This window comes from Passer montanus, unplaced genomic scaffold (genome assembly GCF_014805655.1).
Source record: "Passer montanus isolate IOZ18808 unplaced genomic scaffold, ASM1480565v1 scaffold71, whole genome shotgun sequence".
In the NCBI taxonomy this organism is placed as follows: Eukaryota; Metazoa; Chordata; class Aves; order Passeriformes; family Passeridae; genus Passer; species Passer montanus.
Genome location: NW_024372259.1, coordinates 2,729,380 through 2,755,684, shown reverse-complemented (window position 1 = coordinate 2,755,684; position 26,305 = coordinate 2,729,380). Strand labels below are relative to the sequence as shown.

The 26,305-nt window shown below is 56.0% G+C and overlaps 1 protein-coding gene across 1 annotated transcript; it reads left to right on the top strand.

Moving 5' to 3' along the window:
• The first annotated feature begins 1,203 nt into the window (after positions 1–1,203).
• On the top strand, positions 1,204–21,967 carry UCK2 (uridine-cytidine kinase 2). The gene is made up of 7 exons (XM_039730290.1): positions 1,204–1,471; positions 10,854–11,013; positions 12,004–12,100; positions 12,912–13,054; positions 17,040–17,137; positions 18,944–18,992; positions 19,973–21,967. Exons 1-7 carry the CDS (start codon positions 1,373–1,375, stop codon positions 20,110–20,112), a joined length of 786 nt encoding a protein of 261 aa, XP_039586224.1. The 5' UTR covers positions 1,204–1,372; the 3' UTR covers positions 20,113–21,967.
• The last annotated feature ends 4,338 nt before the right edge of the window (positions 21,968–26,305 follow it).

Here is a 26,305-nt window from a genome sequence, read left to right as displayed (position 1 = left end):
GGGTCCTGCAGTCCTACAAAGCCAGACCTGGGCTGTTCCCCAATCCCCACCGGAGTCTCTGCACCAGGCCTCACCCTTCTCAAAGCATGACACCTGTGGATGTTTATGTGCCCCAATGGGATGTTTGCCCTTTCCACAGCGGCATCACCAATTGATTCTTTGATCCACTCCACACCAGATCTTTATCTGCAAAAGGCCTGCCTAGCCAGCAGGTTCCTATCTCGCATTGTCATGGATCATATCACATTTGTCTGCGTGGACTTGCACCCTACATACTGCCAATCCTTTTTCCATTTTGTTGAGGTCATTTTGATTTGGAGTCCTGGCCTCCAGTGCTCACAGCTCTTCCCAGACAGGTCCCATTTGCCAAAGACATAAGCATAACTTTTATTCCTGGATTTGGGTCGTTAATAAAAATAATTTATGAGTGCTTTGCAGGACCACGGCCCAGATGGGGTGGGAGAATCACAGTGTCATTACGGTTGGGAAAGACCTCCAAAATCACCAAGTCCAACCACTGACCCGGCAGAGCTCACCATGAAACAGTGTCCCCAAGTGCCACATCTGTGTGGTTCTTGAACATTTCCAGGAATGGTGATTATTCTACCATTTCTCTGAGTACTCTGTTCCAATGCCTGACCATCCTTCGGGTGAAGACATTTTTCCTAATATCCAACCTACCCACCCAAACCTAGGAAAAAATTTAAGGTATTTCCTCTTGCCCTATCTCTTGTTACATGGGGAAAAAGGCTGACCCTCACCTTGCCATAACCTCCTTTCTGGTGTAGAGTAATAAAGCTCCCGCTGAGCCTCCTTTTCTTCAGGCTGACCCCCCCAGAGACCCTTCCCCAGCTCTGTTCCCTTCTCTGCACAGGCTCCAGCCCCTGGTCGTGATGGGCCCAAAACTGAACCCACTTTTCGAGGTGTGACCTCACCCGTGCCCAGCACACGGGGACGGTCACTGCCCTGCTCCCGATGGCCGCATTACTGCTGATCCAAGCCAGGATGCCCTTGGCCTTCTTGGCCAGCACGGGGGACAAATAATGGAGGTTCGGCCGGGGGGCACAGCGCTCTCCGGGGTGAAGCGGAGTGGCCGCAGAGACGAAGGGGGCAGCGCGGGCCGCGGGGGCAGCGCGGGCCGGCTCCTTTGTCCGCGGGCGGAGGGGCGGAGGCGCGGTGCGGGCCCATGTGGCCGCAGTGCCGCCCGCCGGCGGGCTGGGCCGGAGCATGTGCAGCTGCGGCAGCACCTGGCAAGGAGCCGCAGCGCCGGGGATGTGAACCAGGCGGGGAGGAAGGCCCTTGACTCATCAGATAAATCCAGCCCCGCACGGCTGAGCGAAGGCGGAGGAGGCGCGGCGGTGAGCCGGGGAGGATGGCGGGGGACAGCGAGCAGCGGCTGGAGGAGCAGGGGCAGCCCAGCGGCGGGGAGCCCTTCCTCATCGGGGTCAGCGGCGGCACGGCCAGCGGCAAGGTGCGGGGGCCGGCGGGGAGCTCCGCGGGGCGGCCACATGGTGCTCCGCGGCCGGGCCGCGGGCTCGGGGCTGCGCGTGGAGCCGGGGCCGCGGCTGCGGATGGAGCCGCGCTGCCCGGGGAAAGGATGATCCGGCGGCGGAGGCAGCGCGGCCGCCGAGGCCTCCGCGCGGGCGGCGGACGGAGCCCCGCGGACACGTGGAGGGGGTTGCGGGGTGGGTGCGGGATTTACTCGCTCCTTCTCTCCGGCCGGGACCTTGTGTCCCTCTGTGGCAGCGGGCAGAGCCGGGGGCTGCGCGGAGCTGGGGTGGCCCAGCTCGGCCGGGGCAGAGGCGGCATCTCCCTCCCTCCGTCCCCTCAGAATCTTCCCTGTGGCCGTAGCCAGCGCTTCCCCCGTCCCCCTCACCCGCACCGACCCCAGGGCCTGCCCGCCCCGCAGGGCACCTCGGGGCCGATGCAGTTTTTCAATTTCCACCCCCGCCGCCCGCAGTGGTGTCGGGCGTGCAGGGGGGTGTCCTTCTGTGCCCAACTTTAGGGTAGCAGGAGCGGGGATTCTGCAGCAAATGCTGACTCACAGCGGCAGAACGACCTCCTGGCTGCCGTGCCGGGAGGGGCTGGCCCTTGGCAGCGGCAGGTGGGAGCGGAGCGGGGCGAGGGCTGCGGGCACGGGGCATCGCCCGCCGGGGCAATGCGGGTGTTCCCGGCAGGCTGCTACACCCAGACTGCAGCGCAGTCAGCGTCTTATTTGCGTTGTTTCACGCAGTGTGTCCGTCTGAATTTGTTTAACCTCGCTAGGTCACTTTCTTTCTTGAGACGAAAATAGCTTTTTTTTTTTTCTTTTTTTCTTTTTTTTTTTTTTCCCTCTTATTTAAGAGCAGTAAAAGCAGCTCCCACAGCTCATCAGTACTCCCATGCAGGGCAGCACATTCTACCTTTTGGAAAGGATGAATAGATTTGGAAGTCGCTATATACCTGTGAAATATTTCTTGCAGAGCAAACTGAATGAGGGCTGGCACAGGAGAAGGATGAGCCTTAGATCTCCGGGTTGATCCCTGTTTGGAGGGGGATCCCTCCTCCTCCTGAAGGCATAACCCAACTGCTGTACCTCAGCCCAGTGTTTCAAGCTAGTCTCTTGATTCTTGGACTGCTGTTGCTGTTGCAAGGGGGAAAAATCCAGCTGTAACAGGGGAGGGATGGTGAGAGAGGATGCAATCTCCTCCGGTGGGAACCAGAGCTGGATTGTTCTTGCAGCACAGCTCCTGGTGACTCAAGCACGCTGGGTTTGTCTGTTCTCTGATGCGTGGGTCTGCCTCTCTGTAGTTGTCCCAATAACATCGTGTCTGGCGCTGCTGAACTGTTATGTCTCTGAACGCTGTGTCTCAGGCCCACAAGGTAAAAGCAGTGATTACAGTACAGTGCACCACAGTGGTGCTCAACTTCAAAGTGAAAATGCTCAAGAGCAGCAGGCTGCCTTAGGAAAAAAAATAGGGAAATGGTCCTTTCTAGCAAGGGAGATGTACTAACTGGCTTTTCCTGTCTCTCAGCTTTGATTTCCCCCCCTCCAGTGACTGCTGAAAACCTCTGTGCAGTGTTGCCTGTTGAAGGGAGTCCAGCAGATCACTACGAAGTTGATGGGAAAAGGCCACAAGAAATACGCTAGCAAAAAACCCCAAGCAACAGGAAAAAATGACCCAGGACTTGTGCCCGCAGCCCCTCAGATTCCCATTTGGTGTGGCTGCAAGGCAGGGATGTAGGGGCTGTCCCTCACCTGGCTGGTGACAGTGGCCTGTGCCGGGTGCTGCAGCACGCTCTGGGAAAGCAGCGGTGGGGCTGCTGAGGTTTGCTGAGCTGAGGGCTTGCCTGCAGCCAAAATCCAGCCCGTGCTGATGTGCTGGCTCTGGGTGAAAAGTGAGTGCTAGCAGGGATGTGAAGCAGGCACCTTTCCCAGTGGGAAAGTGACAAATCCATCCGACTGGCCTCGACACCAATTGGGGGTTGTTGTCGCAACACGCCCCTTTGGCAGCACACCAGCCCAAAGATAACGGAGGGAATTTGCCTTCCAAGGCCCCCCGCAGCTCCTCCCACTGCTGCTTTTGGGTCTGACATGGGGACAGCAGGCTCCACAGTCCCCTCTATCCCTCTTGCTGCACCAGCAGGGTCAGGCTGTGGAAGGATGGGATTGTGTTTTGCAGCTAGCCACGACCTGTGTGCTGTGGTGCCCTGGGGAAGCTGGTGTTGGGAGCAGCCAGCCTTCCCAAAAAGCTGGGATTGTTTGGATAGTGTTGCTTAAATCTGTGAAAACTCAAATTCAAAGGCTGAGTGCTCTTTCCCTAGTGAGCAAAAGAGGCTTGAGCAACTTTGCTCACTCAGATAGGAGTAGAACCCTGAGTGCTTTCCTGGTTTTTGGCTCTGGGAAGAAAGCTGGACTGTGCTGGGAGCAAACTGGGGAGCCGTGGAGGTCCTGAGCAGTCTGGGATGCTGCAGCCCCTGTGAGGGCAGTGCAAGCTGCACAGTGGCTGTTCTGAGCCAGCTCAGCTGGGACAGGCTCTTGACAAACAAAGAGCTGTCCCCTGAAACCCAAGCACTGTGCAGTCTGGACACGGCATGCTCTGCTTTCTGGGGTGGAGATGACTTGGCATTAAGACCCCCATCCTTCCAAACATGAAGAGGACTGCAACTGCCTCCTTCCCTCAGAGCGATTCCCAAGGCTTGTTGCCACATTTTCTTTCACCCTCTCTGTTCTCAAGTGTTCTGCTAGAGTTCTTATTCCCTCTTACACCCATGGCCTTTGTGCTAGCAGCTCCTTCCCTTGCTCCTGCAAGACATTCCTGACTACCGAGGACTCTGCAGCGCACAAGGCAGGCAGCCAGGCTGCAGGCTAGAGGAAAGTTCAGCAAACTGACTGCCGAGATGAGCTGGGAACTGCTGGGATATCTCCTTAAGCTCTTTGTGTCCTCACTTCAGCTTAGCTGCTGGGACCTTGCAGCTCTGCCAGCAGTGCCTGGAGCAGCTTGCTCCCAGCAGCAGCATCTGGTGCTGGGGTGGCTGCAGGGGTGGGGAGAGCTCTGGGAGCTCAGGCTGAAGCATTAATTGTCCCCACGTGAAGTGAGGTGCTGATTGCTGCCTTCCAACAGGAGCTTGTGGGAAAAGACAGATTGCTTTTGCTCAAATGGTAGTGAGGGCTGAGCATGGGTGCCACTGCAGCCCTGTAGTTACATCATTTGGGTCTTGAGTTAACACATCGAGTTCCCAGTGTCTGTTTGAACATGCAGCCTCAGAGTTTCCAGCCTGCAGAGCACCAAGATTACAGCCTGTGATCAGCCAGGTGTGCTCTTCACTGGCTCCACCAGGCTCTTTGAACCCTGGCAAGGCTGGCTGAGGATGTGAGAGTGAGCCAGCCAGGAGGCTGGCACTGCCCAGCCAGGCTGGGACAGCAGTGCTGGCCCCCAGGGAAGGAGTGCTCTGAGCTGCATGGGGCAGGTCCATCCCCCATGGAACCTCCTCTGTGACAGAGCTCAGCCCAGCCAGGGCTGAGGTCCCCCACAGCAGCCCGGGGGTCACTGCCACAATGTCACCACCTGGCAAAGGAGCCCAGGGGAGATCCGGGAATGACTCCCCCATGGGAGGGGATCTGACAGGAATTGCAGCAGCCCTGTGCCGGTTCAGCACCATTTCCTGGTGACGTTGGTTTGTGGCTGGCAGGAGCCCTGCATCACAAGGTCTGACTAGTTAAACACTGGTGTCAACGTGTGCTGGAGACTCATCAAACTTTCTATAGAACGTTGTTGTGTGCCAGCCCTGATCAGACTGATCCACAGGACGTTTTGATGGGTCAGCCCTTTCCTGTTACTGATGGAATATGTGCTCATTATGGAGCCTGCTTACCACAGTCCCGTGGGCTCAGCCAGCTCTGGGCTATGGAGTTTGCAGCAGGGGCTCGAGAAAAATACCCTGTGCCTAAAACCAGAGGATTGGGAGGGATTGTGTTAGAGGGTTTGTTTTCCTCCCTGCATGTAATCTGTGTTTAGAGCCTCTGTGTGTGCCTGTTTATGCTCCAGCCCAGGATTGCTGATCACATGCACAGTGTCCCAGGGTGAGTGAATAGAAACCTGGCTATCCCCCTCCTGCTCTGGTTGGCCTGTGCCTCACAAAAGGCAAGGCAGGATGGTGAACCTGCCTGGGAATGCTCTGGGTAGAGGCCCAGGTTTTTGGTTCAAGAATACTAAGTTTCCAGTCCTGCTGTTGGCACATGTGTGTGCTCCCATTAGGACTGGAAAGGATGGTGTGGGTCATGAACTGGCTGTCTGCAGTCACAGGCACTTGATAGATGCTCTGGGACCCTTCCCAATTTGCTGTCTGTTCTGTGTGTCATCCCAGTCCAAGCACTTCCTGGTGCTTTATAATTACCATAACCTTCAGGAAGAGACCAACATCTGTAACTTGTGTGCTGCAGGAGATAAGGGCAGCTACACAGGACAGCAGAGAAATTAAACAAATTATTACAGTGGTTCCTTATGTTTGATCTGAGGGAAAACCCTCTCAGAGCACAAAACTGGAGAGTGTTTTATCCACAGAGGTGTGATGAGGACACCCCAAGCAGGCTGCTGCAGCTGCAGAGCCATCGCCAGCTCCTGCCAAGGCAGCTCACAGTCAGATCCTGCAGGAAGGGCGTTATGGCACTGATGTCCCTGGAGATAACCTCTGGGCTCCTCTCCCTGGTGGGATGGGACTGCTGCAGTCTGTCCTGGCTCTGGCTGTGCTGTGGGCCAAGGGCACTGCTCTGTTGGGGAGGACTGTCCTCATGAGCAGCAGCCTGCAGTGGTGGCAGGAGGCTGTGCCTCTCTTTCCATGCTTTTGGCACAACCCTTTTCCTCCTCCTCCTGAGGGATCTGGCAGCTTCAGTGTTTCTTTAGGGGTGGAATCACTTGGTCTGGCTAAGTCACTTTTGCTGGGTGTCTCATCTAGAGCCCCTGGGAGAGTGGGATCTCCTCTCTGCAGCTGGAATGGGACCTTGAACATCCCTCTGCAGTGCCAGGTTCCTTGGGGATGGACAGATTGCTCTCAGCATGTGGCTTTTAGCATATCCACCTGCACAAGGCTTAGGAGCTCCTGCTAGCCCAGGACAGGCCTTGCCCTCCTGGGGCTGGAGGCATCAGCTGTGTCCTGGCCCCTTCTCGTGGTGGGTGACAGTGGCACTGTCCATCAGCTTTCTCCTTAATACCTATTGGAAGTCATAATTCAGTGATCAGAGCTACCCAGGAGGGATTGTGGGATAATCTGCATAATAATGTCAGGGAATTACTCAGCTCCTGAAGAATATCTGAGCAGCTGGCTATAGGCCATGAGTGAATGTGAATTAAATATGTAATTAATATATTCCAAATAGATATTAGAGGTAGGCCTTCAAACACCCATCTGTTGAGTTTCTTCCCCTGTGTACCACCTCTCTCCTTTTGGGAAAATATGTTGGATTTCTTCTCCAGGTGCCCTCTGCATCTTCCCTTCCTGGCAGAATAAAGCTGTACTTCTTCCTTGAACACTGGCTATTTGTGTGCTTGGCTCAGGGGAGGAGTCCTGCAAGGGGAGCTGCAGCTGCCTCTGCTCAGGAATAACCTCTCGGAGCTCTCGCTCGCGTGGTGCTGTGCTCATACCTTCCTCTCCACGAGCTGTGAGGTGTGGGCTGCTTTGCACAGCTTTCCCAGGGAGCAGCTCGAGCACAAAGCCTGGGGGAGTGCAGCTCCAGGGGTTTGCTCCAACCTGGAGCTGAGTTCCCCTCGCTGCAGGGTGTGGGAAGTCATGACCCATGGCAGGAGCCAGGGTCCCTCCCTGCCCGCCTGCCTGGAAAGTCCTGCTTCATCTCCATGTGGCTACCATGGGAAAGGTCTGCTTGGCAGCCACAGAGGCTCAGATGCTGCTGGGGCCTGGCTATATTTAGTTTTAACCAAGTTCTGGAGGAGGGGAAGCTCTCTCCTTTTGCTTGAGAAAGCATCCTGTTGCTGGGAGTTGGCTGCGGCTGAATCACCAGCAGCGTTGGCTTTGGCTCGTGGCAAGGTGTGCATGGGTGAGGTGGGTATGGAAAGGGGCTGAGCAGAGGCAAGAAGCTCTGGCATAGCTCTCATACTCCTGCAGATGAGTTGTGTCACGTAAGGCATGGCTAGTGATGGGTTTCAAATCTTCCAGCTTGTGTACTGGGATCAAGTCACCTTTCTCAAGGCATCCTCTGCACTCCGGGGCTTCTTGGAGAAAAAAAAATTGTCTTCTTCCCTGGGAGAAGCAGCTAGAAATCAGCAAAAGAAGGAATCTGAGCCCAGGCTGCCCCTTCAAGTGGCTGCTAAGTGCCTGTTGTCAGCATGTGTCCCCTGCATCCAGACTGGTGCACAGTGGCACAGTTCTTTGGAGTCATGCTCTGTTCTTGCTCTTACTGGGCATTTCTGGGTCTCCCCAAAACCTGGCTGTGCTCATTTCCAGTTATTGATGGATCTTTTCACAGTCACACGTGTACACTGTGCTGCTTTGGGAGAAAAGGGTTTAGGCAGGGAATATGTCATTTACTTGGGGGGACATTTCCCAAGGCTGGGAGTTTCTGTTCCTGTTGTATAGGGGAGTTTCCAAGCTGTGTGTTTCTGGTTTTTCTTCCTTCTTAACAGTGGGTGGTTATCAACCAAGGGGAAAAAACTGCATGTCCAGCTGTAGGAGTTGTTCAGATTGGCATCAGGGACTGCCCTCATGAGACATTGTTGTTCCTACCACAAATGATAGTGAAAAAAGGAAAAACCCACTCTTGGACCCTGCTGAGGTTCACAGCCCTGGAGTGGTCTGAGGCAAGCTGAGCATGCCCTGTCCCCCACTGTCCCTGTGTCCTGCTGCACTTAATGCAGGTGCAATACATGAGCAGTACCTGACCCACACCTGCAGACCAAGGTGACAAGTGTCCCTCTTCCCAGAGCCAGGAGGTGACATCCCTGCTCACCCAGGCAGCATGGCATGCTGAAACTGAGCTTGGTCCTGAGAGCAGGTTGTCCTTATGGTTGTCTTTCTCCACCACTTCAGCCAGCTCTCCTGAGCCCACCAGGGAAAAGGGAAGGGTCCACTGTGTCTGCCAGGTTGCTTTTTCTAGAGGCACCATCTGCCCAGGATGCAGCTGGGATACAATCTGCTCCTCGTCTGGAACCTGGAGGGAGGACATGTTCCTGTCTCAGCTGCTTTGGGGTACATTCTCCTTGGGCTTTTCTCTCTATCAGGTGTCTCAGATGGTGAGGTATGGAGCTGGAGGGTGACTTTCAGAGCTGGTGGAGGCTCTTCCCCACCTTCCAGAATCCACAGACCAGAGATCAGTGTGCACAAGGCAGAAGGAAGACTGGCACCATTTGTCTGATGCTCTCAAATGATTTTATTGCCAATACACATGCTGAGGTCCAAGGGGAGGGAGTGAATGCAACTGCATGTGTTGCTTTCACTGATTCAAAGGAAAGGAGTCCTGCACCTTCCCCTGGGCTGGCAAAAGCAGTTTCTGGTGCAGATCCACATGGAACCTGTGGCTCTGGAGATCTGTCTGGGTGGCTGTGCTGATAGGTAGTTTATTCCTGATGGCAGAGGGCCTGGGAAGTTTGGTGTCCTGGGCAGCTGTGGCCAAGGCTGAGCCCTGCTGCTCTGTGTCCTGTAGCTGCATGGGCAGGCAGTGGTGTCTGGGGAGTGACAGCCAGGAAAGGTGGAAGAGAGGCACTGAACACAGCCCAGTTTTGCAAAACCTATGGGATACAGCAGGACAAACAGTAGGGCTGAGGCAGGCCAGAGAAGGATTTGGGGAGTGGGAAAACAGAGCCAAGGGAGAGCAGGCTCTGGCTTTGTCTGCATGGGTGGAAGGGCAAGTGACTGGCACGGACTTGCAGGGTTTTGTTCTGGGTGGGAGCAGCTTGCTGCAGGGCTGGGCTGCCAGCCTGGCTTGGGAAGCATGACCTGCCTGCTGTGAGATGCAGGAGAAGAAGGTGGGATGCTCAGGAGGCCCCATCCCTGACCCATAACCCAGACTGGTGCCCAGGGCTGCCCGGACTGCTGTGGGTCAGCTGGAGCTGGTTCTCTCTGCAGCAGAGCTGTGAGGGAGCCTCTCCAGCCAGGCTGGGGGTGACTCACAGCCCATGGGCACAGCCAAGGCAGGTCAGCCTGGCCTGGAGGGAAGAGATGGTCTCTGGAGAGGGGAATGCTGTCAGATCTTCCAGCTTCTCAGGCAAACAGCCTTCCCTCTGCCTGCCTGCTGGGGTGACCTCTGCCAGGCATGCGTTCTCCTCCCTGCTCCCTCTCACCAGTGCTGCCTTCAGTTGCCAGCCAGGTATGGAGCAGATGGTTGAGCCGTCCTGGAGGCAGGAGCATGGAAAGAGCCACTGGCAGGCAGGCTGGGGCAAGCAGGCTGCTCTTTGCAAGGCACAGGGTTCAGCAGAACACTTGTGGTGACCAGGAGCAGCTCAGCTGGGCCCCTGCAGCCAGTGTGACTCCTTGAGTGGGAGCAGCTCCCTGTGGCACCAGCAGCTGCTTTGCCCCGGGCAGTGGATGGCACGGGGCAGGAGCAGAGCGCTCCCCAGCCAGCCTGGCCTTGGCTCCCAGTGGCTGGGGCAGCGACAGTCCCCACAAGGGCTGCCATGACTGAGGAGAAGGGACTGCAGCAGGCTGTGGGATTTGTCCCCAGCTGTGCTCTGGGTCGTGTCGCGGTGGCGGCCGCTGCCCGGTGCTGGCAGAGCCGGTGCCAGCCGCCCTGTCCCAGCCTGCTCCGTGTGAGTGCGGGGTGCCCGCTCCGTGCCAGCAGCCAGGGCCACGTGGCTCCTCCGCCGCTGACTGCGCAGTGCCAGCAGGCACCAGGGTGTGCTGGCTCCTCCCAGCCCTGGCAGCTGTGGCACAGATCTCTGATAAAGTCCCACGGGATGTGCCTTCCCATCCTGGGCTTTGTTTGCTCTCCCTCTGAGGACTCTCGCATGCTCTGGTGGGGTTTCTGGGTTGGAGCAGAGCTGGGGCAGCCAAGACTGCTTTCTCAAGGAGAAAGTGCCCACAGGGAGCTGCCTGGCAGGCTGGAGTGCCTGGGCCCCACGGCATGTGGCTGAACCCAGGCAGGAGCCAACTATTTTTCTGCTGCCACTTGTGCCCAGAATAGGAGCTGTGGGCAGGCTATAGGGGTGGAGGAGAGGATGGCAGGCAGCAAGCTTGGTGCTGCTGTCACACTAAAGAGTACCATGGTGATGACTCTGGAGCACTTCTCCCTCAGTGGCTTTGGGAAAACCACAGACTCTTGGCTGGAGGTGCAGCGAGCAGGCAGGGATGTTACCTGGGGACATCCTCCCTGTGCTGCTAAGATATAACTTGCTGCTGATGTGCTTCCTTTGCTATTCCCTTCCCAGTCCTCCGTGTGCTCCAAGATTGTCCAGCTGCTGGGCCAGAACGAGGTGGACTATCGCCAGAAGCAGGTGGTGATCGTGAGCCAAGACAGCTTCTACCGCGTCCTCACCTCGGAGCAGAAATCCAAAGCACTCAAAGGCCAGTTCAATTTTGACCACCCAGGTGAGTGGAGAGCAGCACTGGGGCTCTGCCATGCACTGTGGGGATGGGGCTGGATGGGATCCTCAGCTGCAGCAGCAAAGAGCCTGCATGGACACTGGGGCTCTGAATCCTCGTGGGACAGGAGTGGGTGGCTTAGTTAAGCTCTTGTGGAACAGGGTGCTGGCACCACATGTGTGTCATCCCCTCCATTTCCCTTGGGAAAGAAAAGGGGTGGGGTGTTTGGGATGAGAAAGAGCAGGTTATAAACCCTCAAACTCCTTAAGATCCTCATCTTCCTGCAAAAGCATTCCCCAGTTTGAACAAGGTTTTCCTAGAATCGTAGAATCATTGTATAGTTTGGGTTAGAGGGGACCTTAAAGGTCATCTTGTTCCAATACCCTTCATCTGGAGCAGACAGCAAAGGAACAGATTGGTTTTGGTGCAGCTGAGTCAGGCTCAGAGAGATCTGGCCTGGCAGAGTCCCTGGAGTCAGCAGCTCCATGTCCCTCCTTCAAGGAGGGAACCAGCTGTGCAGCTGCTCTGCAAACCTTTCCACCGAGGGGCCCTGCCCTGTTACTACAACAGGGGCTCTTTGAACCATCTCTGGGGAAATTCCAGAGCTGCTGTCCCTCGGTCCCCACGAGGACAATGGCCAGAGGCAGCGAGCACTGAGCAAACAGAGCCCTGTCTGTGTGGCAGCTCCGTGCTGGAGCACTGCTGCAGTCTCTGTCCGAGGGCTGGAGCCCTGGAGGAGATGCCTGGGCTGGCAGCACTGCTGTACAAGGACGGTATTGATCCCTGCAGGCCACATCCCAGGCTGGTGCAGAGCCACAGAGCCCCGTGGCTCTGGCACAGCTGGGCCCCTGGGGAGGTGCAGGGCTTTCCTCCCAAGTCTGTGCGTCTGTCTGTCCCCAGCATGAGGTGCCAGCAACTCTGGCTTGGGCAAAGCTCAGCATCTGGTGGGTGGGAGAGGTTGCAAAGCTGCCTTGGTAACGTTTCCTCTCTCCTCAGATGCCTTTGACAACGAGCTGATCGTGAAAACGCTCAAAGAGATCACAGAAGGGAAGACGGTCCAGATTCCTGTCTATGACTTTGTCTCCCACTCCAGGTCTAACAGCTGCTCCTGCCTTGCTGTGCTAACGTCCTGGGGCAGCCCTGCCCTGCCCAAAGCCCTGCCCTCTGCTTGGGTGCCTAACCTGCCAGCACAAAGTTTCCATCCTAACTCCTCCAGCCCTGGGTTAGAGCATCCCAGGCAGATCCAGGCACAGGCTGAGGGTCTGGAAAGCTGTGTGGCCAGCCAGCAGCATCCAGGCATCAGTGCTGGGGGGTTAATAATCTCCCTTCTCTCCCCCTGTCCACACCTCCCCTCCTCATAAACCCAGTGTTTGCAGCTTTAACAAGCACTCCAGCCTCAAACACCCTGGCAGTGCCAGGAAGGGAGGAGGACAACGATTCTTGCTGCTGTAACACTCCCCCTGCCTGTGTTCAGCTTGTTTTTGCATGCCCATGTTGGTCGTGGACGGTGTGGCTCTGCTGTGTTCCCCACAAAAGCTCTGTGCTGTCAGGGAAGTGCTGCCTGCTCCCCAGGGAAGCAGAGCTGGCCGTGCAGGTTCCTGTGCATAGGCTTCCCTGGGCTTGCTGGCTTGGCACATAACCCTTGTGAGCAGCAGCTGGCCGAGGTAGGGGGAGAAGGGCTGGCGTGCTTCCTGCTGTGCTGTTTATCCTTCCAGGAAGCGTACGTATGCCTTGGATTCCCTCCACGGCGGTGGGGTAGGTCTGCCCTCTCCTCCCCTGCCCCCCTGGTGCAGCAGTGGTGTCCCAGGGTTGGAGCAGTGCTTAGGAGCACCGCTGTCCCCCCCCACCTCTCTTTGTGTCGCCCAGCCTCCCCCAGCAGGGTTTGACTGTGCTTCCCCTGGCAGGAAAGAGGAGACGGTGACGGTGTACCCTGCTGACGTGGTGCTCTTCGAGGGCATCCTGGCCTTCTACAGCCAGGAGGTGCGGGACCTCTTCCGCATGAAGCTCTTCGTGGACACGGATGCCGACACCCGGCTGTCCCGCAGAGGTGAGCAGGGACACCAATCCCCCTGGCTGCTCTGGGCAGTGACAATGGGCAGAGCTGGAGCTGGCACAGAGCTGTGAAGAGCTGAGGAGCTTTTCCTGCACAGTGCAGAGTGTCACCAGGGCAGCTTGTGGCTCGCTCTGTGTCTCTCGGGATTCAGCGGGATTTTTGCTGCCTTGGCTGGGATTCCTCCTTTGATGACTGCTGAGTGTGCCGTGTCCTCGCACGGCCCCGTGGCACCAGCCCAGTGCCAGCAGCTGAGCAGCAGCTGCTGCCAGTCAGCAGATGCCAGCAGGGAAGGGAGCAGTGGGCAAGGCAGAGCATCTGGGCAGTTCAGTCACAAGGCAGAGCCTGATGGATCCACTCAGGACCCGGGCTGTGGGTGTGCTCTGAGGATGGCATGTGGGCCGTGGTGTCCACCGTGGGTGCTGCATGTGGGGAGACTGGTTGTGTGTTTGTGCAACCCAGCGTGGAGCCTCTGTGTGCTGCCTGGCACTGGGGTGGTGGTCTGGGGGCAAAAACCCCTAGAAACCAGAGTGTCCCTCTGCAGGACTCGCCATGTCCTGCTGGCCTGGCTGTGGGTTGCCAGCTGACATGGGGAGAGACACCCATGCTGCATGACTTGAGATGTCCTTCGTTTCTAAGCAGCCTTGAGGGGTGGGGTCACTGATGCAGCACCTCCTGGGTGACTAAAAACCCATCTGGGGACTCTTGGGGCAGAATTCACTTCTGTCTGAACTATTCCTACCCCTGCCTGCCTCTGGCAGGCTCCACAGAAGATGACTTCAGAGGCTCAGTCCCTTCCAGAGCTCTGCGCTGTGACGAGGGGAGCGCGTCTCAGTGCGTCACTCTGGGACTGTTGTGTGCATGGGACTGTTCCTCTCTGCAGTGGAGCTGGTCTTGCCTGCCCTCCTGCTGTCAGACACGTGCAGAGCCTCCTCAGCTGCTGGGGTGTCATCAGCACTGATGAGCATCTCCTCTTTGCCAATCCCTCTTGACCCTGCCCACTGTTCTTGCGTGACTCACCCAGGGAGGTGACAGCACAGTCAGTTGCAGGGAGATGTACTAGCAGGTCACAGACATGCAGGGTCCCAAAATGTGAGCCCAAATCCCTTAAAATGCTGTGCAGGAGCTCGGGGCCACACCCAGCCACAGGGTAGGACACTGTGGTGGTGACAGTGACCCCAGCCAGCAACTGAGCCCCACACAGCTCCCTGCTCAACCTCCCCTGGTGGGAGAGAATCAGAAGGGTAAGAGTGAGAAAACTTGTGGGCTGAGACAAAGACAACTGAACAAGTAAAGCAAAAGCCACAAGGCAAGCAAAAGGGGGAATTTGTCACCACTTTCCCGTGGGCAGGCAGGTGTTCAGCTGTGCCCAGGAAAGCAGGGCACCATTGTGTGTGATGGTTATGTGGGAAGACAAATGCCATCACTTTGAACGTCTCCTCTCACCTTCCTCCTCCTTCCCCCAGCTTTGTATCATCGTGTGGGACAGCCTTTGGGTCAGTCAGGGTCAGCTGTCCCAGCTGTGTCCCCTCCCCCACTGGTGGGGTGGGGTGAGGAGCAGCAAAGGCCTTGGATCTGTGTGAGCAGTGCTCAGCAATAACAAAAACATCCCTGTGTTATCTGTGCTGTTTTCAGCACAAATCCAAAACACAGCCCCGCACCAGCCACTGTGAAGAAAATTAACTCTATCCCAACCAAAACCAGCATATTCTCCACCCCTTATTCCAAACCACTTACATCATGCTCAGGTCCCACACTCTCCAGTCCATTCTCATTCCCCACCTTTGGTGTATCACACATTTGTCAATCCCCTATTTTATAAAACACCACTGAGTTAATTTAGTCCCTGACTTTGGGCTCCATCTGTCCTGGTGGTCACTCAGGACAGGAGAAGGTGGTGTGTAGTGTGGAGTTATGGGGTTACTGCTCTTGTAAGGCTTGTTCTGTTCCCACCCACCATCAATCACTTGCAAAAGGGCAGCTTTGCTGATGGAGGTGCTGCTGTCTCCTAGTTACTGCAGCTCATTGTTCTCCTGGTAGGAATCTGGCCATTTCCCTGCCATCAGCAGTTGGTAGGACACACTGCAGCATCAAATCTGTTTACTGTATGTCTGCCTGTCATTTCTGGGAAAGGAGAGCCTGTGTGAGAGGTGCCAAAGGTATAATCATGTCCCTGGAACGTAGCTGGAGGCAACTCATTGCAAAAGTTGGGATCTTGTGTTGTGATGTGGCCCTGAGTCATGTTTCTGTCCCAGAAGCTCTAAAGGGTTGCAGCAATTGGGTTTTCAGCTGGGCAGCAGCAGGAGGTGAGGTTGCTGGAAGTGCAGCTGACAGCTCAGTTAATCAGTAGTGCTGGGTTCAGTGTGTGCAACTCACACTGTGCCCATCTCAGCATCTGTCCCAGAAGTTCTGCTAGCAGAGTGCAAGGGACAAGGTCTGCCAGGTACTTCAGACAGGGATCCATGGGGCTCAGTGACCTCATTCTGGCTAAGCTCCCTCACTGCCCTGTCCTTGGCCAATTTCCCTAAAAAAGAAACCAGGTCTAGTGTCACGTGCGTGTTTTGGGTCCAGCTTGAGTTTGGACCTGCTGGCTCCAGAGGGGTGCCAATCTGTCCTTGGGATGTTTGCCTGCCCTGCCAGCAATCCCTCAGGACTGGGTGTGTTGTTTTACCTGGGCTCTTGGGATCTCCTGCTTTAGGGCCAGGTACACAGGGCAAGTGTTTGACCTATGTTTGAGTGTGGGGTGATTGTCCTGGGAAGAGGCAGGAGAGCTTTGCCCTGTCAGGACCAGCCCCTGCCCAGCTTACAGACCTCCTGCACCCCAACAAATAAGGTGTGGGACCTGGGAAAGTAAAGTGTTGTATTTTCCCTGCCTCTTTTTCTGTGTTGTTCAAGCTGGGGCTCGCTCCTGCTCTCTGGAGAAGCTGCTCCTGGTTCCTGGAGCAGGCAGGAGCTGGCACCCATCCTGCTGCCAGCCCTTTCCCCCCTCACTTCCCCTGCAGGGCTGTGAAAGGCCACGCTGTGAAGCTGCTGGCCAAGGGCAAACAGAGCCACGGGGCCAGTGCCAGAGCAGCAGTGTCCTGGCCCCAGAGCACACAGGCTGTGGCTGCCCAGCAGGTCAGGCAGGCTGGCAGGGCACTGCTGTGCCTTGGCTCTGCCTGGGACACGAGGGAAGGCTCATTCCAAAGCCAGTGCCAGGCACTCACATGCTGGGGAAAAGCCAGCAGCCCCCTGGGGACAGCCAAGAGCTGTCTGCTCAGCCACAGGGCTGCTTTGGCTCTTTCTGAGGATTGGATTCCTGCTGAACTGGGCCACTTGTCCACGCTGAAGTGGCTTCAGACTGGAGATGGCACTGGCCCAAGCAGGGTACAGGGCCTGAGTGGCAGAACAAGCAGGAGGCCAGTTTGCTCTCCTGCCTTTGGGCTTCCTCCTGAGCTGCCCCCTCACCTCTGCTTCTCCTGCTAGCCGGGGACAGCACAAGGAGCCTGGCAGAGCTGTGCAGGTGGGTGAGTTTTACTCTCCCCACCTCTGCAGATTTGAGTTAAACTGTGCCTTAATGTGTGTGTGTGGCTGAACCCCTCTGGTTTTCTACTCTTTGGGCACCTCTGCACTGGGATGGCAGAGAATGCCCAGTCAGGCAGGACAGAGTGACAGGAGGGAGGCAAAGCCTGAGGCTGGGGACACTCAGGACTGGGCTGGCACTGGTTACAGCTGGAATGTGCATGCAGAGCTGAAAAGTGGGGGGGAGGCCAAGAAAAGCCTTTGGCCAGGTCAGCCAGCCCTTGGCTCCCAGGAAAACTTGGAAGGGGGTTAAAAGCATGGAGCTGGGCTGGGATGTGCTCAGACACATGGACAGCAGCTTGCAGGAACAGAGATCTCAGGCAAAATATCCAAAGAACCAAAGGCTGTACTTACTGAAAGGGAAAGGGGGTGGAGAGAGTTGTGCCTCAGCTCCTGACTGTGCCTTGCACCTTCCCCTCAGTGCTACGAGACATCAGTGAGCGAGGCAGGGACCTGGAGCAGATCCTATCTCAGTACATCACCTTTGTCAAGCCTGCCTTCGAGGAGTTCTGCCTGCCGGTGAGTCAGGGGAATGGCACCCATGAGAGCGTGGCAACAGCAGCACTCTGTGCCCAGAGCTCACGCCAGCCCCCTGTGCCTTCCTCCCTCTCTGCAGGCTCTGGCCAGGGCAGGGTGTGATGGGGATTATTTATACAGCCACTGCCTTCCTGGTGAGATCACCCTTCCCTTTGGGAAGGCAGCGTGGCCAGAGGAATCCCTCCCTGGGCAGCTCAGCCTGGCAGGGAAGATCCTTGGCTGTATTTAGCTGGGGAATGGGAGGTCGCTGCCCCCAGGCAGTGTTTGCCGTGTCTGCCTCCTCTTTTGGGCTCTCCAGCCTGCCCTTTTCACCCTGCAGTGCTGCTTGGGAGAGCAGGGGAGCTTCTTCCTTCTGTGTGTGCAGTGGGATGTGGCCTTGCAGGTTGCATTTCCTGGCTGGTGAGTGGCCACGGGGACAAGGCCTGCCTGGAGAAAGGAAGCTCCTTTGGGAGCTGATAACAGGGGCAAGGCTCCCTGGCAGACAGGGACTGGGTGGAGGAATTTACTGCAGTCCTGCAGACTTGCATGGAAATAGCATGTTTGCAGGATCAGCCATTGCACACCTTTCCTGGCTCTCATGGAGGGCAGCCTGTGCCTTGCTTCTCAAGGCTTTTCAAACAGATGTGGTAGTTATATGAGGTTTTTGTTTTTTTCTGGAGGAAGTGAGCTAGCAGAGTCCTGACACCTGGCCACACCACAGGCAGGAATTAAACTGTGCTCCCACCTTAGGAGCATCCCTGTGCCTGTCTATCTGGTCAGCTCTGCCCCTTGCTTTAAGAGGGGCTGATTCTGTGCTACAAGGTCTTTTCCTGGCTCTTGCACAGCTCCCTTTTTTTTAGTCTCACTCAGCTGTGGCTCTGGGGACCAATTCCAAAGCCCAGAAAGGCTTTTCCTGAGAGGCAGGTCCAGCTTGCAAGGCTCCTGTTTGTGCAAGTACCCAGCAAGAGAAATCCACGGTTTTTCAGAGCAGCAGATGCTGCATCAGGCTCTTGTGATGAAGAGTCTGTAGGAGAAAGAAGTGTGAAACAAGGAGGGCACAGAACTGCCTTGTTTCTACCCACAGCTTTGCAATGGTCTGCTCCCACTTCCAACCTGGTGTTGGCTCAATTGCAGAGCAACTGCAGGCTCAGCACCCACTGTTGCTGTTATTTGACTCCTAAAGCAGCTCTGAGCCAAGTGGTCCAGTACTGAAATGGTCCAGCATATCCTGGTGGTTTTTGATCTGTCTGGAAGCCCTTGGAGGTGTCAGGTGACACCCTCACCCCAGCTGGCTCAGTGGGGCTTGGCTGTCAGCTGTAAAACTGCCACAAACGGGGAGGAGACTGAGACTGGCACCTGCAGGGGAAACTAGGTCAGGACTGGAGTCCTGAATCACACCTTTGCAAGTGATGTGGTAGAGAATTCTCCCCCTTTCCCAGGCAGATCTCGTGGCTGTGCCCAGGCATGCCAGCTGGAGCAAGTCTGGAGTGGATTCAGAGGGAATGGTGTTCCCAAGAGCATCAGCTGCTGGAGTCCTGTGATTATGAGGTTTCTTAATTGCAGGTTTTGTTCAGGGTGCCTCTTACTGGCTTCTCTATGAGCTCATGAGGATGGAGTCAGGGCACAAAGCATGGCCCTTGAAACGCAGAGCAGAACACAAATAAGAGCATCCAAAATGTATTATCAGCAATGACATATCTCCCAGTGGGTCTGGGGAGGGCAAGGAGCTGCCCCAGGGAGCAGGGACAATGCCCCAGCCCGCTGTCTCTCCACTCTTTCCCTGTAACAAAGTGCTCTCTCTCCTCCCAGACCAAGAAATACGCTGACGTGATCATTCCCAGAGGAGCAGATAATGAAGGTGAGCACCCAGGCCCTGCTGCTCTGCCATGGCAGCCAGCTTTGGGCTGTTGCAGTGGAGTTAGGTTGGAGCTGGACCTGCCCCAGAGGGGTCTCAGGCCACTGCCCCCCAAGAGAGTGCTGCTACCACCGGTGTGCCAAGATGAGCCTGTTCCCTTTGCTCCTGCTTGGAGCATTATTGACTGGGAGTTTGTGTTCCTGTTGTACCTGCAGGCCAGCTCCTGGTTCATCCCACACAAAAGGCAATGTGCAGCTGGGTCAGCCAGGCTGGAATCAGCCTGAGCATCCTGGCTGGGGTCAGGCTGAGTGTCCTGGCTGGTGTCAGGCTGAGTGTCCTGGCTGGGGTCAGGCTGAGTGTCCTGGCTGGGGTCAGGCTGAGTGTCCTGGCTGGGGTCAGGCTGAGTGTCCTGGCTGGAATCAACCTGAGCATGCTGGCTACATTCAGCCTGACTACTCTGGCTGGGGTCAGCCTGACTGTCCTGGCTGGGGTCAGCCTGACTGTCCTGGCTGGGGTCAGCCTGACTGTCCTGGCTGGGGTCAGCCTGACTGTCCTGGCTGGGGTCAGCCTGACTGTCCTGGCTGGGGTCAGCCTGACTGTCCTGGCTGGGGTCAGCCTGACTACTCTGGCTGGGGTCAGCCTGACTGTCCTGGCTGGGGTCAGCCTGACTGTCCTGGCTGGGGTCAGCCTGACTGTCCTGGCTGGGGTCAGCCTGACTGTCCTGGCTGGGGTCAGCCTGACCACTCTGGCTGGGGTCAGCCTGACTGTCCTGGCTGGGGTCAGCCTGACTGTCCTGGCTGCAATCAACCTGACCAACCTGGCTGGATTCAGCCTAACTGTCCTGGCTTGAGGGGCAGAGGGATCAGTCCTGGGGGGTGATAGGAGGTGACAGCAATGGGAGGAGCACAGGGGCACAGCCCTACCTTGTCTCTGCTTGACTTTTGCATCCATCCTAACACCCTCTCTCCCCCTTTTGCTCGCAGTGGCCATAAACCTGATAGTGCAGCACATCCAGGACATTCTTAACGGAGGACTCAGCAAGCGCCAGAGCAACGGGTACCTGAATGGCTACACTCCCCCGCGCCAGCGGCAGCCCTCAGAGTCCAGCAGCCGGCCCCACTGACCCGGGCAGAGCGTGAGGCCCCACGGCCCCTCTGTACATACTGTCCACTCGTTCCCCCCTTATCTATTTAAGAAACCAGACGGAGACAATGCCTTTAATTTTGTATGTTGGAGTTGCCGAAGGAGAAGCAGCCGGTGGCTCGGGAGCCCGGACCACCCTCAGCTCCCGGCCTTGCTCCATAACTCCTGCAGCACGGAACCGGCTATAAATCTCTATAAATATAGAATTGCTCTATTTTTGCGTAAATGCAGAATAACGTAAAATTACTTGCCGTAAGGTATTTGCCAGGCTCAGTGTTGCTGGGAGGGACTGGGATAAAATGGGGTCCTAGGGAGGTGTTGGTGTCAGGATTTTCACCTCAAACTCGGTAAGGAAGGAAGAACTGTGGTGGTGTCCATCCTGGGCAGCTTGAGTGTGGCCTGAGTGTTACACCTGGGCTGGGTTCCTCTCTTCCTACCACTGCTGTTCAGCTCCAAGCAGCCTGGTTCTGGCTGGCAGGTGCTGCACAGTGCTTCTGGCAGCTGGGAGAGTGATGTGGAGTATCTCCCCCTGCCTCTCTGCAGCTCCAAGCCCAAGCCTTTCAACAGCATCCCATTCTGTGCCTGACACCCCTTCCCACCACAGGTGTGGGGCTGCTGCCACACCCTCCAGTGAGGACCTGGAAGGTGGTGCTGGGTATGTGGCCATATAAACACAGCCTTTTTAGCAGTCTCAGTGCCTGGCTTGTGTAGGGGCAGCACGTGGGTACCTTCAGCCCCTCTGGAGCTTGGGGGCTGTGTCTGGTGGCACTCTTAGTTGACCCTGGGCTGACCTGCCTGAAGGTTGGCTTGCACATCAGAGGTGTGTCTCATTCCTCACTTGCATGGGTTTTGCTCTTGTGTGGGGGATTCTGGGCTTTATGAGGTATGGTTAAGGGACAAGCAGCCTCTTCTAAAAGAAAGGGGCAATGGCTGATCAAAGGCAGCTGCTGAGCTTCCTTTCTGAAGGGCTCAGCAGTGTGTGGTGCTCCCTGGGCTGCCTTGCATCCCCATGTGGGATATCCACAGGTCCCATGTGGGTGCTGTGAAACTGGGTGCCCAGCAGTCCTTTGCTCTGTGTTTTCAGAGCCTGCCTGTGTCCCTTTCACTGTCCTGGGGAAGGACACTGTCCCTGCAGTCTGTTGTCCCAAGGGCTGCCCAGGCAGTGCCCTCCCTTGCCCAGGGTAAGAGTTAAGTCTTGCCTGACCTGGTGGTGCTACAACAGCCATGTGCAGAGGGGCCTGCTGGGGTTGTACTGCAGGTTTAGGGGTGCCTGGAGAGGCCCCTGCAAGATGGGCAGTGTGGCTGGGGCAGGGGCTTGGTGGAAGCCAGTGCAGGGGGTTTGGTGGGATGGTAGCCAGCAAAGATCCTTTGGCCAGCACTGCTAAGACTGACTTGCCCTACCAAACCCAAAATTTCACAGGCATCCCACAAAGCTTGGAGCAGAGACCCTTCGCCTTGCTCCCTCGTGGTTCTTTCAGTCTTCCCAGAGCATTGGTTTTGCTCTGTGGTTTAATGGACCATGCTCCATTGCTCTCCAGCCTGATGTGAGCTGGGACAAGCTCTGGTCCTGGAGAGAACAAGAAAGGAAACAGCTTCCCCCAGTGACTGCTGCTGGGGCAGACTCATTCCTTCTTGCTGTGTGACAAGGCAGCCTTTTATCCCTGTGTTCCAACACTCCTCCAGGCACATCAGCTCTGCCACAACCAAGGACTGGTTCTGTGTAGGTAAGAGGGACCAAAGCTCTGCAGAACTGCTGAGGCTTCTCAGGGCTCATGCAGAAGGCAAGATGAAGTACTGGCCTCCTCTCCCCAGTGAATAAAGACAGAATAAGTGGATGCTGGTGTTGTCTCCTGTTTGGTGCTGCATGGTGCTGATTGCAGTCCCAGGGTAGGAGCAGGCTTGGCCAACCTTGCCTTAGTTCTGCAAGTCTAAGCCAGACCTGGAGCAAAGCTGCAGGTACAGATCAGTCCTTTGGTGAAGAAGGAGGCAGCAGCTCTGGCTTCTGGCTGGTTCCCCCCACTGTAAGGCCCAAAAAACTTGCCTGACAAGGCTTTTAAAAGGGCTGGTGGTTGTTGATGTGCTCTGCTTTGGATACACAGGAGAAAAACTGGCAAAGTACTCTCAAGAGGCCAAAACAACCAAAAAGACCTTGCTGGCACATTTAGAAAATCAAAGAACTAATTAAAGGTTTAGGGTAGCACACACTCAAAATAAAACACTTACCTCAGAGTGTTAAATTAGCCCATTCAACTTTACAAACTTTAAGCCCATTCCATTTTAAATTGTTCATGAATTCCAAGAGGAGGGAATTAAAGAAGAAAGCATGAAAAGATGGAGAAAAGGACACATACAGCTACCCCCTCCTGGGTTCCAGAAGTGTTTCATCTGATGAAAACTCCAAGAGGAGGATAAGGTTAAAACCTGTGCTCACCTCGAGTTCAGCTTTAGCTGCTCCTCAGCCATCCTGGGCCCTTGTGCCAGGTGGGTTTTGCAGTCATTTGGCCACTGGGGAGCTTGGTTGGGGCTCCAGGGGCAGCTGTGGAGCCTTGCCTCTGCTGTGCCAGGGACTGGCAGCCACGGCAGGGCTGGGACAGACTGGGGATGGGGATGAGCAGAGCACTACCTCACCAGGGAAGGCCTGACCTGCCCTTTCCCCCACACACATGCACCCCAAAATGCCTCAAGACTCAATCTGTCACACTCAGAAAGTCCTGGTGCACGTGTGGCTGGGAGTGCTGTTGTGAAACCCCTCTGCTCCCAGAACAGCACAGCTGGACAAGTTCAGCCCTTCCCAGTATCTTGAATAAGTGACAGTCATCAAAAGCCCTCACAGGCAGGGTGGCATTAGCACCAGCGGGGTGTCAGGCAAGGGGCACTGCTTCTGGCAAAGGGATAAATCAGTTTGTGAGAAAACACTTGATGTCAGCATGGATGCAAAAAGGGGAAGTCAGGCTTAAATGACCTGATAACCCTCTGCAGAAATGACTGCCTGGGTGGGTGAGGGAAGAGCAGCGCCTGTTGTCTGCCTTGGCTTGAGTCAGGCATTTGGTGGGATCTCCTGTAACCTCCTGGTAGTGGTGGTGCACGGGCTGGATGAACCCAGAGGGAGATGGAAAACTGGCTGAAAGACTGGTCCCAGACTGGTGATCAGTGGTGTGAGGTCTGGTGGAAGAGCAGTAACTCGTGTCACTAGGTCCAGCCCATCTGCCACCTTCACTGAAGATCTGCGTGATGGAGAAATGGGCTGACAGAAATGTTTTGATGTTCAGCAAAGGGAATTGCAAAGTCCTGCACTTGGGGAAGAAGGATCCCACGTGCCAGTACATGCTGGGACATCTGGAGTGCACAGGGAAGGCTGTGAGGGTCCTGGTTCTCCATTAGCAGAGGGCTAATGGCATCCTGGGCTGCTTTAGGGGAAGTGTGGGGTTAGGGTGATCCTTCCCCTCTGCTCAGGTGAAGCCACACCTGAGTGCTGTGTCCAGTTCTGGCCTCTGGTCCATTGAAGGATCACAAAGATGATGAAGGATTGGAAGATTTCTCCTGTGAGGAAAGATTAGGACATGTGGGGTTGTTCAGACTGGAGGAGGCTGAGGGGGAATCCTGTTAATGTATATAAATAGCAGGAGGGAGCGTGAAAAGACTGCCAGTGGCTGGACATGGACACAACCTGGAAAAGAAGGGGCTCCCTCTGAACATCAGGAAACATCTGCTGGGACAGTAACGAGGCACTGGCACAGCTTGTTCACAGGGGTTGTGCAGTCTCTTTCTCAGACATATCAAACCTGCAGAAGTTCATGGGCAACTGCTTTGAGACAGCCCCACCTGAGCATGGAGAAACTGAGCTGCCAGGAGCTTTCTGACCTCAGCCAGTCTGTGAATTTCTCAGCTGGGACAGGAGCTGGTGCCAGCTTTATCCTTTCTGAGTTTGGCTCTAAGCCATGTCCCTCCTCAAGGGGATTTCCAAGCTCCTCCTGCTGCTTTCCTCTGCTACTGCTGGTGCTGGAGCTCCTGCAGGTAAAGGTGGTGCCAAAGCCTGTTGGTCCCAAGCATCAGCATCATGGTTTTGGTCCTGAGCATCATCTTGTGCATCTGGGAACAGGGGAAGGTGCACTTTGCCTGGCAGTCTGTCCTCGTGGAATGTGAAGCTGGCTGTCCCCATCCCTGGAAATGACAGGGCCAGGCCTTACCTGCACTCCACAAACCTGTCCCTTCCTGTGTGACTGGTTTAGATTGCTTGCCCATCTCTGGTTTTTCTGCACATTTCTCCAGATACTGGGGCAATATAAGCCAGGCCCAGCATGCCCAGAGTTTTCCAGGTCCTGCAGAGCAGCCAGGACATGTCCACCTGGGCAAGGACAAGGGATGGGGTATTTTGTGTCCCAGGAACGATGGCCTCCTCCTGGAATGTGGCATCTGTGGGGTGCCTGCTCTCTGCCCCCCCAATTCTCCCATCTCCCAGAGCACACACACATTCTGGAAGCTCACAGACAGCAGCCTGGCACCCTGCCTTCCATGCTGCTCCTTCCCTGGATGCCCTTCCTACCAAAAGGACACGTGCCACAGGAACAATAAAATCCATTGATATAAAAAAGGACACGTGCCACAGGAACAATAAAATCCATTGATATTAAAAAGGACACGTGGCACAGGAACAATAAAATCCTTGAAAGAAGATTCCTAGCAGGAATTTTGCTGAGTTTCACAGACATGTCTGATGCATGGGCACACTCTGACTGTCATGTTTAGGGAGACAGCCTTTGGGATGCCTGGGAACACCTTTGGGAGGGTGGCAGAGGGGACAGGCAAGAGGTGGAGGGCACAGGCATTGGAAGAGCCCCTACCACAGGAGCCTTTGGGGTGGCTGGTTGTCATCCTGGAGGGAATTCACTGCTGGCTGGATGAAAACACTCCAGTTGGCATTGTTATCCAGCCACTTCCAAACATCTGCTCCTCTTCCAGGTGTGATCCTGCCAGCCTTGGAGGTTCTAAGGACTAAGGAACCCAGCGGGCCACAGGCAGGAACTGGGCACTGTCACCTTACAGAGACACATGGGCAAAATGGTCACCCGTGTTAAGAGGAAAGCCAGAAGTTCACAGAGTTATAGAATATCCTGAGTTGGAATGGATCCACGAGGATCATCCAAATCCGACTCATGGCCCTGCACAGAATTACAGAATGGGTGGGGTTGGGAGGGAGCACAGAGGGTCATCTGGTCCCACCCCCTGCTCAAGCAGGGCCATTTCACACCATGGCATTGCTTTGTATCCAGGCAGGTCTGGGATATCTGCCCAGGGAGACTCCACAACCTCTCTGGGCAATCTGTTCCAGTGCTTGATCACTGCACAGTACAGAAGTTCTTCCTTCTATTCAGGTGGAACCTCCCGTGTATCTCCTCCCAGTGGCTGAGAGCATCTTGGCATCTCCCCTTTAGATATTTATACACATTAGTGAGGTCTCCTCATGCACAGGGCAGCCCCAGAATCACATCGTGTGCCACGTTTGGGCCCACTGAGAAATGCATCACCCACTGAGAATGAGAAGTGGCGTTAATCTGCAATTATGGAGGGATGGGGGGACTAGGGAAGCGATCAGTGATCATCCCTTTGTACTCAGCATTGGTGATGCTGCATTCAGTTCCGGGCCCCTCACTTTACAAAGCACATTGAGGTGCTGGAGTGTGTCCAGTGAAGGGTCTGGAAAACACCTGAGGAGCGGCTGAGGGAGTGTTTAGCCTGGGGAAGAGGAGGCTCAGGAGGATCTCATCGCTATCGCCACCTGACAGGAGGGCGCAGCCAGCTGGGCTCGTCTCTTCTGCTGGGAGGACAGGAGGAGATGGCCCAGCTGAGGCAGGGCAGTTCAGATTCGATATTAGAAATAAAATAATAATCACTGTCAGGGCGGTCAGGCATTGGAACAGGCTGCCCAGGGAGGCGCTGGGTCGGTGTTTGGGAGGCTCTGGACCTGGCGCTGCTTTAGCGCTTGCAGCGGCAGCGCTGGGCGCACGCCTGGGCTCGGCACCATCCCAAAGCTCTGCTCCAGCCCTGCCCGCTCCGTTCTATGCCGGCCCCGCGGGGCCCTGTGCGAGCAGCGGCTCTGCCCCCTCGCCGGGGTTCCACACGGGCTCCGCCTCACGGCCTCCTTGGAGCCGGGGCCCGGGCGGGCCGCGCTGCGG